This window comes from Salvelinus namaycush, unplaced genomic scaffold, assembly GCF_016432855.1.
Source record: "Salvelinus namaycush isolate Seneca unplaced genomic scaffold, SaNama_1.0 Scaffold1305, whole genome shotgun sequence".
NCBI classification, from domain to species: Eukaryota; Metazoa; Chordata; class Actinopteri; order Salmoniformes; family Salmonidae; genus Salvelinus; species Salvelinus namaycush.
Genome location: NW_024058015.1, coordinates 42,211 through 57,051, shown reverse-complemented (window position 1 = coordinate 57,051; position 14,841 = coordinate 42,211). Strand labels below are relative to the sequence as shown.

The following is a 14,841-nucleotide window of genomic DNA, read 5'->3' as shown; positions in this document are numbered from 1 at the left end:
GGACATGGTTTTCTGTCGTGTAGAATTGGGGATCATTTCACCTCCATGAGACAATAAGGGGATAAATACCCCATTTGACGAACACACAGAGAAAATACCTGTATGTTTCACCTCCATAAGAGAATAATGGGATATAAACCACTGTGGTCTTATAGTCTGCATCCCACATGACACCCTTTCTCCCTACATAACTACTGACCAGAGCCCATACAGTATGTTGGTGATCAGTAGAAGGCCATATTACAGCAGAGAGGAAAAGCCTTCAGTGGAAACATAAACAGAGTTGGCCAGCCGAGAGGAGTTAAAACACACAGCGAGAGAGCAGAGAACTAGTGATTGTAACTGTGCCAGGCCTTTTGAACATAATCAACTGTGAACCACGCCACGCAGACGTTTAATGACAGTAATAATATTAGAGTATCCATCTCCTCATCTGCTGAGCAGACCGTAGGAAGGACACACGCTATACACCACTAGAGGAACAGGAGACAAGCACCACGAGGGGAACAGGAAACGCATCACAAGCACAGGAAAAGGAACACAGAGGAAGAAGATGACTGAAACCAAACCTGAAAGCCTAATAGTTGTAGAAAGAAAAATGGTGATGTACCTTTGAACCTCTCCAGCAGGTGGCGTCCCACATACCAGCAGGCCGTCTCAAAGTTGGGGAACGGAGTCAGACAGTTGACCTTCAGACGCTTCTCCACCTCATACGCTCTGGAGAGGAAAACACACTTTGAATTATTTTTTAAAGGGATAGTTCACCTAAAATGACATATTGGTTTCCTTACCCTGTAAGCAGTCTATGGACAAGATATGACAGCAATTCATGATTTGGTTTAGGTTCCCTGGCACGGTTTCCACATGCTAACATTTTAGCATTTTAGCATTTGTAGCACAAATCCCATTCAAGTCATGGGACCAATATGACCATTTCTTCATGAGAATTAATGAAAAACTAGGCCAAGTCAGGAAGTGCAGTTGACCTTTAAAGCTACAGTCTTAGCTACAGGAGGTCCTCATTGATACTAATGATGTGCTCACCTCATCTGCATCTCAACACTCAGGTTGTGGACAAAGTGTCCAGAAAAGGCCAGAGTGTCCACTGGAGTCAGAACTGCGTTGATCCAACCTGGAAACAGACACAGTATAAACACATTCTGTACTTCTATTCCCAATGTGACAACATCAGAACAGGTCTGATTCTATTCCCAATGTGACAACATCAGAACAGGTCTGATTCTATTCCCAATGTGACAACATAATAATAGGTGTGATTTGTGAGAATAACTAAATCTAATCTGAACAGATTTCTGATTCTGATGTGATGGTTTGAAGATTTCTTGTCCCTACTTCAGAGTGCACTAACCTGACGGTATGAACACTACTTCAGAGTGCACTAACCTGACGGTATGAACACTACTTCAGAGTGCACTAACCTGACGGTATGAACACTACTTCAGAGTGCACTAACCTGACGGTATGAACACTACTTCAGAGTGCACTAACCTGACGGTATGAACACTACTTCAGAGTGCACTAACCTGATGGTATGAACACTACTTCAGAGTGCACTAACCTGACGGTATGAACACTACTTCAGAGTGCACTAACCTGATGGTATGAACACTACTTCAGAGTGCACTAACCTGACGGTATGAACACTACTTCAGAGTGCACTAACCTGATGGTATGAACACTACTTCAGAGTGCACTAAGCTGATGGTATGAACACTACTTCAGAGTGCACTAACCTGATGGTATGAACACTACTTCAGAGTGCACTAACCTGATGGTATGAATAGGGTCTGTCCCTGCTTCAGAGTGCACTAACCTGATGGTATGAACACTACTTCAGAGTGCACTAACCTGATGGTATGAACACTACTTCAGAGTGCACTAACCTGATGGTATGAACACTACTTCAGAGTGCACTAACCTGATGGTATGAACACTACTTCAGAGTGCACTAACCTGATGGTATGAATAGGGTCTGTCCCTGCTTCAGAGTGCACTAACCTGACGGTATGAACACTACTTCAGAGTGCACTAACCTGATGGTATGAACACTACTTCAGAGTGCACTAACCTGATGGTATGAATAGGGTCTGTCCCTGCTTCAGAGTGCACTAACCTGACGGTATGAACACTACTTCAGAGTGCACTAACCTGATGGTATGAATAGGGTCTGTCCCTGCTTCAGAGTGCACTAACCTGATGGTATGAACACTACTTCAGAGTGCACTAACCTGATGGTATGAATAGGGTCTGTCCCTGCTTCAGAGTGCACTAACCTGATGGTATGAATAGGGTCTGTCCCTGCTTCAGAGTGCACTAACCTGATGGTATGAACACTACTTCAGAGTGCACTAACCTGATGGTATGAATAGGGTCTGTCCCTGCTTCAGAGTGCACTAACCTGATGGTATGAACACTACTTCAGAGTGCACTAACCTGATGGTATGAACACTACTTCAGAGTGCACTAACCTGATGGTATGAATAGGGTCTGTCCCTGCTTCAGAGTGCACTAACCTGACGGTATGAACACTACTTCAGAGTGCACTAACCTGATGGTATGAACACTACTTCAGAGTGCACTAACCTGACGGTATGAACACTACTTCAGAGTGCACTAACCTGATGGTATGAACACTACTTCAGAGTGCACTAACCTGATGGTATGAATAGGGTCTGTCCCTGCTTCAGAGTGCACTAACCTGACGGTATGAACACTACTTCAGAGTGCACTAACCTGATGGTATGAACACTACTTCAGAGTGCACTAACCTGACGGTATGAACACTACTTCAGAGTGCACTAACCTGATGGTATGAACACTACTTCAGAGTGCACTAACCTGACGGTATGAACACTACTTCAGAGTGCACTAACCTGACGGTATGAACACTACTTCAGAGTGCACTAACCTGACGGTATGAACACTACTTCAGAGTGCACTAACCTGACGGTATGAACACTACTTCAGAGTGCACTAACCTGATGGTATGAACACTACTTCAGAGTGCACTAACCTGATGGTATGAACACTACTTCAGAGTGCACTAACCTGATGGTATGAATAGGGTCTGTCCCTGCTTCAGAGTGCACTAACCTGATGGTATGAACACTACTTCAGAGTGCACTAACCTGATGGTATGAACACTACTTCAGAGTGCACTAACCTGATGGTATGAATAGGGTCTGTCCCTGCTTCAGAGTGCACTAACCTGATGGTATGAACACTACTTCAGAGTGCACTAACCTGATGGTATGAATAGGGTCTGTCCCTGCTTCAGAGTGCACTAACCTGATGGCATGAATAGGGTCTGTCCCTGCTTCAGAGTGCACTAACCTGATGGTATGAATAGGGTCTGTCCCTGCTTCAGAGTGCACTAACCTGATGGTATGAACACTACTTCAGAGTGCACTAACCTGATGGTATGAATAGGGTCTGTCCCTGCTTCAGAGTGCACTAACCTGATGGTATGAATAGGGTCTGTCCCTGCTTCAGAGTGCACTAACCTGATGGTATGAACACTACTTCAGAGTGCACTAACCTGATGGTATGAATAGGGTCTGTCCCTGCTTCAGAGTGCACTAACCTGATGGTATGAATAGGGTCTGTCCCTGCTTCAGAGTGCACTAACCTGATGGTATGAACACTACTTCAGAGTGCACTAACCTGATGGTATGAATAGGGTCTGTCCCTGCTTCAGAGTGCACTAACCTGATGGTATGAACACTACTTCAGAGTGCACTAACCTGATGGTATGAACACTACTTCAGAGTGCACTAACCTGATGGTATGAATAGGGTCTGTCCCTGCTTCAGAGTGCACTAACCTGATGGTATGAACACTACTTCAGAGTGCACTAACCTGATGGTATGAATAGGGTCTGTCCCTGCTTCAGAGTGCACTAACCTGATGGTATGAACACTACTTCAGAGTGCACTAACCTGATGGTATGAACACTACTTCAGAGTGCACTAACCTGATGGTATGAATAGGGTCTGTCCCTGCTTCAGAGTGCACTAACCTGACGGTATGAACACTACTTCAGAGTGCACTAACCTGATGGTATGAACACTACTTCAGAGTGCACTAACCTGATGGTATGAACACTACTTCAGAGTGCACTAACCTGATGGTATGAACACTACTTCAGAGTGCACTAACCTGATGGTATGAACACTACTTCAGAGTGCACTAACCTGATGGTATGAATAGGGTCTGTCCCTGCTTCAGAGTGCACTAACCTGATGGTATGAACACTACTTCAGAGTGCACTAACCTGATGGTATGAATAGGGTCTGTCCCTGCTTCAGAGTGCACTAACCTGATGGTATGAACACTACTTCAGAGTGCACTAACCTGATGGTATGAACACTACTTCAGAGTGCACTAACCTGATGGTATGAATAGGGTCTGTCCCTGCTTCAGAGTGCACTAACCTGATGGTATGAATAGGGTCTGTCCCTGCTTCAGAGTGCACTAACCTGACGGTATGAACACTACTTCAGAGTGCACTAACCTGATGGTATGAACACTACTTCAGAGTGCACTAACCTGACGGTATGAACACTACTTCAGAGTGCACTAACCTGATGGTATGAACACTACTTCAGAGTGCACTAACCTGACAGTATGAACACTACTTCAGAGTGCACTAACCTGATGGTATGAACACTACTTCAGAGTGCACTAACCTGACGGTATGAACACTACTTCAGAGTGCACTAACCTGATGGTATGAACACTACTTCAGAGTGCACTAACCTGATGGTATGAACACTACTTCAGAGTGCACTAACCTGATGGTATGAATAGGGTCTGTCCCTGCTTCAGAGTGCACTAACCTGATGGTATGAACACTACTTCAGAGTGCACTAACCTGATGGTATGAACACTACTTCAGAGTGCACTAACCTGATGGTATGAATAGGGTCTGTCCCTGCTTCAGAGTGCACTAACCTGACGGTATGAACACTACTTCAGAGTGCACTAACCTGATGGTATGAACACTACTTCAGAGTGCACTAACCTGACGGTATGAACACTACTTCAGAGTGCACTAACCTGACGGTATGAACACTACTTCAGAGTGCACTAACCTGACGGTATGAACACTACTTCAGAGTGCACTAACCTGACGGTATGAACACTACTTCAGTGTGCACTAACCTGACGGTATGAACACTACTTCAGAGTGCACTAACCTGACGGTATGAACACTACTTCAGAGTGCACTAACCTGACGGTATGAACACTACTTCAGAGTGCACTAACCTGATGGTATGAACACTACTTCAGAGTGCACTAACCTGATGGTATGAACACTACTTCAGAGTGCACTAAGCTGATGGTATGAACACTACTTCAGAGTGCACTAACCTGATGGTATGAATAGGGTCTGTCCCTGCTTCAGAGTGCACTAACCTGATGGTATGAACACTACTTCAGAGTGCACTAACCTGATGGTATGAATAGGGTCTGTCCCTGCTTCAGAGTGCACTAACCTGATGGTATGAACACTACTTCAGAGTGCACTAACCTGATGGTATGAATAGGGTCTGTCCCTGCTTCAGAGTGCACTAACCTGACGGTATGAACACTACTTCAGAGTGCACTAACCTGATGGTATGAATAGGGTCTGTCCCTGCTTCAGAGTGCACTAACCTGATGGTATGAACACTACTTCAGAGTGCACTAAACTGATGGTATGAACACTACTTCAGAGTGCACTAACCTGATGGTATGAATAGGGTCTGTCCCTGCTTCAGAGTGCACTAACCTGATGGTATGAACACTACTTCAGAGTGCACTAACCTGATGGTATGAATAGGGTCTGTCCCTGCTTCAGAGTGCACTAACCTGATGGTATGAACACTACTTCAGAGTGCACTAACCTGATGGTATGAACACTACTTCAGAGTGCACTAACCTGATGGTATGAATAGGGTCTGTCCCTGCTTCAGAGTGCACTAACCTGATGGTATGAATAGGGTCTGTCCCTGCTTCAGAGTGCACTAACCTGATGGTATGAACACTACTTCAGAGTGCACTAACCTGACGGTATGAACACTACTTCAGAGTGCACTAACCTGATGGTATGAACACTACTTCAGAGTGCACTAACCTGATGGTATGAATAGGGTCTGTCCCTGCTTCAGAGTGCACTAACCTGACGGTATGAACACTACTTCAGAGTGCACTAACCTGATGGTATGAATAGGGTCTGTCCCTGCTTCAGAGTGCACTAACCTGATGGTATGAACACTACTTCAGAGTGCACTAACCTGATGGTATGATTAGGGTCTGTCCCTGCTTCAGAGTGCACTAACCTGATGGTATGAATAGGGTCTGTCCCTGCTTCAGAGTGCACTAACCTGATGGTATGAACACTACTTCAGAGTGCACTAACCTGATGGTATGAATAGGGTCTGTCCCTGCTTCAGAGTGCACTTGTAACACTTGTCCACCTGGTCGGCGAAGAACATCTCTGTGTGATTGGCTGAGGACCTCCAGCGCTCGTACAACGATAGGTTAGCTGACGTGGGCTTGATCAGGAAGAAGATCTTCTCTCCCTGGAAACAGCAACCACAACATCAAGACAGAATAAGAGCTCCTTACAACATCAGGGCCTGTAGCAGCACTGATCTGGGATCAAGTCCCCCCGGTCCGTGTAATCTCATTCATTAGGATCTAAAAGGCAACACTGATCTGGGATCAAGTCCCCCCGGTCCGTGTAATCTCATTCATTAGGATCTAAAAGGCAACACTGATCTGGGATCAAGTCCCCCCGGTCCGTGTAATCTCATTCATTAGGATCTAAAAGGCAACACTGATCTGGGATCAAGTCCCCCCGGTCCGTGTAATCTCATTCATTAGGATCTAAAAGGCAACACTGATCTGGGATCAAGTCCCCTCTGTTCATGTAATCTCATTCATTAGGATCTAAAAGGCAACACTGATCCTAGATCAGCACCACAACTCGGAGACACTTTGTGTACATGTCCAGGACTCGTTCCTATTCATTCTACGGCTAATTTCATTCTTGCTATGCAGCAATGCTTTCTAATACACCTCGAGTATTCTTCCTTGAGAAGTGGAAAAGGTGTTTCCTGTTGGACGCGGAGTGAACGAGGGTTTGTTGTTTTGTAAAGTTTTGAAAGTCTATTGAACAAGTTTACCAGCTAGCTACCTTTTGAGTTTGGATCCTGCGATGTGGTTGGCATCAGTTGCTGGAACCGCTACTATCTGTCCAGTGATCCTGCCGACCAAGGCCGGGTCTGAGGAGCTGTTTGGTGTAGAAGCTAGCATAGCTGCTAGCTAGCTGCCTATCAAGCTATGGATCCTGCGACGTGGTTGGCATCAGTTGCTGGGACCGCTACTATCTGTCCAGTGATCCTGCCGACCAAGGCCGGGTCTGAGGAGCTGTTTGGTGTAGAAGCTAGCCTAGCTGCTAGCTAGCTGTCTATCAAGCTATGGATTCTGCGACGTGGTTGGCATCAGTTGCTGGGACCGCTACTATCTGTCCAGTGATCCTGCCGACCAAGGCCGGGTCTGAGGAGCGGTTTGGTGTAGAAGCTAGCCTAGCTGCTAGCTAGCTGCCTATCAAGCTATGGATCCTGCGACGTGGTTGGCATCAGTTGCTGGAACCGCTACTATCTGTCCAGTGATCCTGCCGACCAAGGCCGGGTCTGAGGAGCTGTTTGGTGTAGAAGCTAGCCTAGCTGCTAGCTAGCTGCCTATCAAGCTATGGATCCTGCGACGTGGTTGGCATCAGTTGCTGGGACCGCTACTATCTGTCCAGTGATCCTGCCGACCAAGGCCGGGTCTGAGGAGCGGTTTGGTGTAGAAGCTAGCCTAGCTGCTAGCTAGCTGCCTATCAAGCTAGCAGGGTTTCCTTGAGGGTGTTGTTAGCCATTGTGGCTGGGACCGTGGATTGTCCCGGGCTTGTGGCTGTCTAGATCCCTGCTATTTGTTGCTGCTTCCATCTTCCCTCTGACCTGCCCTGTAACCTACGTTGTAACCATGACAAAGACCAAAGCTGGCAGGAGTACCGTTGAGGACAGTGGTGTCTCTCTATCACAGGTGAAGGATCTTTTAAACAATCAAAATAGTTCTACAAGCAGTTGGTTTCAACAACAAGAAAATAAATACAAGTGTTTTGTCCAAATACTGGTGGAGTCAACTAATAAAAGAATGGAAGACCTGACCAGAGAGGTCCAGGACCTGAAGAACAGTTTGCAGTTCTCCCAGGGTCAGCTCGGTGAGTTAAAACAGGAGACCAGAGAGGTCCAGGACCTGAAGAACAGTTTGCAGTTCTCCCAGGGTCAGCTCGGTGAGTTAAAACAGGAGACCAGAGAGGTCCAGGACCTGAAGAACAGTTTGCAGTTCTCCCAGGGTCAGCTCGGTGAGTTAAAACAGGAGACCAGAGAGGTCCAGGACCTGAAGAACAGTTTGCAGTTCTCCCAGGGTCAGCTCGGTGAGTTAAAACAGGAGAATGGCAAGATGACAGTAATCTGGAAGTCATTGAGAGGACATCAGTTCTGTGTGTGAATCCATGATGACAACAATGACGGAGAAATCAGATTATCTCGAAAGACAATCAAGGCTGAACAACATGGTTGTAGACGGAATTGCAGAATCTCAGAATCAGAATCATTTTTTTGCACATTTATTAAATATAAAAAACTGAAATATCATATTTACATAAGTATCCAGACCCTTTACTCAGTACTTTGTTGAAGCACCTTTGGCAGCGATTACAACCTCACAGAGCTGACAGAGCTTGAGAGGATCTGCAGAGAAGAATGGGAGAAACTCCCCAAATACAGGTGTGCCAAGTTTGTAGCGTCACACCCAAGAAGACTTGAGGATGTAATCACTACCAAATGTGCTTCAACAAAGTACTGAGTAAAGGGTCTGAATACTTACTGAAATTTTATATTTCAATTTGTCTAAAAACGTGTTTTTGCACTGTAGATTCAATGGTTGTAAAAATGGGGAGAGGTCTGTCCGTAATAAAGAGATGCTCTGCTTTTTTGACACCACACCCCAAAAAGCAATTCCTGCAGGCTCTAGTTTTGTCTAATCTTGATTATTGTCCAGTCGTGTGGTCCAGTGCTGCAAGGAAAGACCTAGTTAAGCTGCAGCTGGCCCAGAACAGAGCGACACGTCTTGCTCTTCATTGTAATCAGAGGGCTGATATAAATATTATGCTGCCAGTCTCTCTTGGCTAAGAGTTGAGAAAAGACTGACTGTGACACTTCTTGTTTTTATAAGAACATTTAATGTGTTGGAAATTCCAAATGTTTTGCATAGACAACTTACACACAGCACTGACACACACACTTATCCCACCAGACACGCCACATGGACTTTTCAGTCCCCAGGTCCAGAACAAATTCAGGGAAACGTACAGTATTACACAGAGCCATGAGTGAATGGAACTCCGTTCCATCTCATATTGCTCAAGTGAACAGCAAACCTGGCTTAACAAAACAAATGAAGCCACACCTCTCCCCCATGTGACCTACCTGTTGTGTGTACTGACATGTATGTGTAACTGATAAATGCACGCACGCACACACACACACACACACACACACACACACACGCACGCACGCACACACACACACACACACACACAAGATGTTAATGTACACTACACTTAAATGTATGTAAATTGTAAAGTATTTTGTCTGTAATGTCTTTTTAATTATGTGATCAGACCCCAGTAAACCTACGTAGCTGTCACCATTGGCGTTGGCTAATGGGGATCCTAATAAATCACATTAAAACCTTGAGTATGTTGTACCAGACATTACAGTACCTTAATAAAGTGAATTCATCAATAAGGTTATTAAGCGTGTCATACCTTGAGTACGTGGTACCAGACGGAGGCCCCTCCACACTCGATGTGGAAGTCGGTGTAGCTGTCTTTAACACCGATCAGACAGTACTTAGTGACTTTAGGTTTCCCCAGGAGAGCATCGTCTGGCCAGTAGTTCTCTACCCACGACAACCTCCGCACAATCTGAGGGCTCTCCACTATACTGTCCATCCTGAGAGACAGAGACATAATATTATATAAATAGATCTGAGGGCTCTCCACTATACTGTCCATCCTGAGAGACAGAGACATAATATTATATAAATAGATCTGAGGGCTCTCCACTATACTGTCCATCCTGAGAGACAGAGACATAATATTATATAAATAGATCTGAGGGCTCTCCACTATACTGTCCATCCTGAGAGACAGAGACATAATATTATATAAATAGATCTGAGGGCTCTCCACTATACTGTCCATCCTGAGAGACAGAGACATAATATTATATAAATAGATCTGAGGGCTCTCCACTATACTGTCCATCCTGAGAGACAGAGACATACTATTATATAAATAGATCTGAGGGCTCTCCACTATACTGTCCATCCTGAGAGACAGAGACATAATATTATATAAATAGATCTGAGGGCTCTCCACTATACTGTCCATCCTGAGAGACAGAGACATAATATTATATAAATAGATCTGAGGGCTCTCCACTATACTGTCCATCCTGAGACAGAGACATAATATTATATAAATAGATCTGAGGGCTCTCCACTATACTGTCCATCCTGAGACAGAGACATAATATTATATAAATAGATCTGAGGGCTCTCCACTATACTGTCCATCCTGAGACAGAGACATAATATTATATAAATAGATCTGAGGGCTCTCCACTATACTGTCCATCCTGAGACAGAGACATAATATTATATAAATAGATCTGAGGGCTCTCCACTATACTGTCCATCCTGAGAGACAGAGACATAATATTATATAAATAGATCTGAGGGCTCTCCACTATACTGTCCATCCTGAGAGACAGAGACATAATATTATATAAATAGATCTGAGGGCTCTCCACTATACTGTCCATCCTGAGAGAGAGACATAATATTATATAAATAGATCTGAGGGCTCTCCACTATACTGTCCATCCTGAGAGACAGAGACATAATATTATATAAATAGATCTGAGGGCTCTCCACTATACTGTCCATCCTGAGAGACAGAGACATAATATTATATAAATAGATCTGGGGGCTCTCCACTATACTGTCCATCCTGAGAGACAGAGACATAATATTATATAAATAGATCTGAGGGCTCTCCACTATACTGTCCATCCTGAGAGACAGAGACATAATATTATATAAATAGATCTGAGGGCTCTCCACTATACTGTCCATCCTGAGAGACAGAGACATAATATTATATAAATAGATCTGAGGGCTCTCCACTATACTGTCCATCCTGAGACAGAGACATAATATTATATAAATAGATCTGAGGGCTCTCCACTATACTGTCCATCCTGAGAGACAGAGACATAATATTATATAAATAGATCTGAGGGCTCTCCACTATACTGTCCATCCTGAGACAGAGACATAATATTATATAAATAGATCTGAGGGCTCTCCACTATACTGTCCATCCTGAGACAGAGACATAATATTATATAAATAGATCTGAGGGCTCTCCACTATACTGTCCATCCTGAGACAGAGACATAATATTATATAAATAGATCTGAGGTCTCTCCACTATACTGTCCATCCTGAGACAGAGACATAATATTATATAAATAGATCTGAGGGCTCTCCACTATACTGTCCATCCTGAGAGACAGAGACATAATATTATATAAATAGATCTGAGGGCTCTCCACTATACTGTCCATCCTGAGACAGAGACATAATATTATATAAATAGATCTGAGGGCTCTCCACTATACTGTCCATCCTGAGAGACAGAGACATAATATTATATAAATAGATCTGAGGGCTCTCCACTATACTGTCCATCCTGAGACAGAGACATAATATTATATAAATAGATCTGAGGGCTCTCCACTATACTGTCCATCCTGAGACAGAGACATAATATTATATAAATAGATCTGAGGGCTCTCCACTATACTGTCCATCCTGAGACAGAGACATAATATTATATAAATAGATCTGAGGGCTCTCCACTATACTGTCCATCCTGAGAGACAGAGACATAATATTATATAAATAGATCTGAGGGCTCTCCACTATACTGTCCATCCTGAGACAGAGACATAATATTATATAAATAGATCTGAGGGCTCTCCACTATACTGTCCATCCTGAGACAGAGACATAATATTATATAAATAGATCTGAGGGCTCTCCACTATACTGTCCATCCTGAGAGACAGAGACATAATATTATATAAATAGATCTGAGGGCTCTCCACTATACTGTCCATCCTGAGACAGAGACATAATATTATATAAATAGATCTGAGGGCTCTCCACTATACTGTCCATCCTGAGAGACAGAGACATAATATTATATAAATAGATCTGAGGGCTCTCCACTATACTGTCCATCCTGAGAGACAGAGACATAATATTATATAAATAGATCTGAGGGCTCTCCACTATACTGTCCATCCTGAGACAGAGACATAATATTATATAAATAGATCTGAGGGCTCTCCACTATACTGTCCATCCTGAGACAGAGACATAATATTATATAAATAGATCTGAGGGCTCTCCACTATACTGTCCATCCTGAGAGACAGAGACATAATATTATATAAATAGATCTGAGGGCTCTCCACTATACTGTCCATCCTGAGAGACAGAGACATAATATTATATAAATAGATCTGAGGGCTCTCCACTATACTGTCCATCCTGAGACAGAGACATAATATTATATAAATAGATCTGAGGGCTCTCCACTATACTGTCCATCCTGAGACAGAGACATAATATTATATAAATAGATCTGAGGTCTCTCCACTATACTGTCCATCCTGAGACAGAGACATAATATTATATAAATAGATCTGAGGGCTCTCCACTATACTGTCCATCCTGAGAGACAGAGACATAATATTATATAAATAGATCTGAGGGCTCTCCACTATACTGTCCATCCTGAGACAGAGACATAATATTATATAAATAGATCTGAGGGCTCTCCACTATACTGTCCATCCTGAGACAGAGACATAATATTATATAAATAGATCTGAGGGCTCTCCACTATACTGTCCATCCTGAGAGACAGAGACATAATATTATATAAATAGATCTGAGGGCTCTCCACTATACTGTCCATCCTGAGACAGAGACATAATATTATATAAATAGATCTGAGGGCTCTCCACTATACTGTCCATCCTGAGACAGAGACATAATATTATATAAATAGATCTGAGGGCTCTCCACTATACTGTCCATCCTGAGACAGAGACATAATATTATATAAATAGATCTGAGGGCTCTCCACTATACTGTCCATCCTGAGACAGAGACATAATATTATATAAATAGATCTGAGGGCTCTCCACTATACTGTCCATCCTGAGAGACAGAGACATAATATTATATAAATAGATCTGAGGGCTCTCCACTATACTGTCCATCCTGAGACAGAGACATAATATTATATAAATAGATCTGAGGGCTCTCCACTATACTGTCCATCCTGAGAGACAGAGACATAATATTATATAAATAGATCTGAGGGCTCTCCACTATACTGTCCATCCTGAGACAGAGACATAATATTATATAAATAGATCTGAGGGCTCTCCACTATACTGTCCATCCTGAGACAGAGACATAATATTATATAAATAGATCTGAGGGCTCTCCACTATACTGTCCATCCTGAGAGACAGAGACATAATATTATATAAATAGATCTGAGGGCTCTCCACTATACTGTCCATCCTGAGACAGAGACATAATATTATATAAATAGATCTGAGGGCTCTCCACTATACTGTCCATCCTGAGAGACAGAGACATAATATTATATAAATAGATCTGAGGGCTCTCCACTATACTGTCCATCCTGAGAGACAGAGACATAATATTATATAAATAGATCTGAGGGCTCTCCACTATACTGTCCATCCTGAGACAGAGACATAATATTATATAAATAGATCTGAGGGCTCTCCACTATACTGTCCATCCTGAGACAGAGACATAATATTATATAAATAGATCTGAGGGCTCTCCACTATACTGTCCATCCTGAGAGACAGAGACATAATATTATATAAATAGATCTGAGGGCTCTCCACTATACTGTCCATCCTGAGAGACAGAGACATAATATTATATAAATAGATCTGAGGGCTCTCCACTATACTGTCCATCCTGAGAGACAGAGACATAATATTATATAAATAGATCTGAGGGCTCTCCACTATACTGTCCATCCTGAGAGACAGAGACATAATATTATATAAATAGATCTGAGGGCTCTCCACTATACTGTCCATCCTGAGACAGAGACATAATATTATATAAATAGATCTGAGGGCTCTCCACTATACTGTCCATCCTGAGAGACAGAGACATAATATTATATAAATAGATCTGAGGGCTCTCCACTATACTGTCCATCCTGAGACAGAGACCTAATATTATATAAATAGATCTGAGGGCTCTCCACTATACTGTCCATCCTGAGACAGAGACATAATATTATATAAATAGATCTGAGGGCTCTCCACTATACTGTCCATCCTGAGAGACAGAGACATAATATTATATAAATAGATCTGAGGGCTCTCCACTATACTGTCCATCCTGAGAGACAGAGACATAATATTATATAAATAGATCTGAGGGCTCTCCACTATACTGTCCATCCTGAGAGACAGAGACATAATATTATATAAATAGATCTGAGGGCTCTCCACTATACTGTCCATCCTGAGAGACAGAGACATAATATTATATAAATAGATTTGAGGGCTCTCCACTATA

At 43.1% G+C, this 14,841-nt stretch overlaps 1 protein-coding gene across 1 annotated transcript in view; it reads right to left on the bottom strand.

Moving 5' to 3' along the window:
* Positions 1-429: 429 nt before the first annotated feature.
* LOC120036325 (lysine-specific demethylase phf2-like) overlaps positions 430-14,841 on the bottom strand; it is a 48,836-nt gene continuing 34,424 nt past the window's right edge. Inside the window, exons 12-16 of the mRNA XM_038982801.1 lie at positions 9,887-10,073; positions 6,425-6,587; positions 1,045-1,132; positions 611-717; positions 430-473 (exon numbers count right to left, since the gene is read on the bottom strand). Of these exons, the coding sequence (XP_038838729.1) occupies positions 430-473; positions 611-717; positions 1,045-1,132; positions 6,425-6,587; positions 9,887-10,073 (589 nt within the window). The remainder of the gene's footprint in view (positions 474-610; positions 718-1,044; positions 1,133-6,424; positions 6,588-9,886; positions 10,074-14,841) is intronic.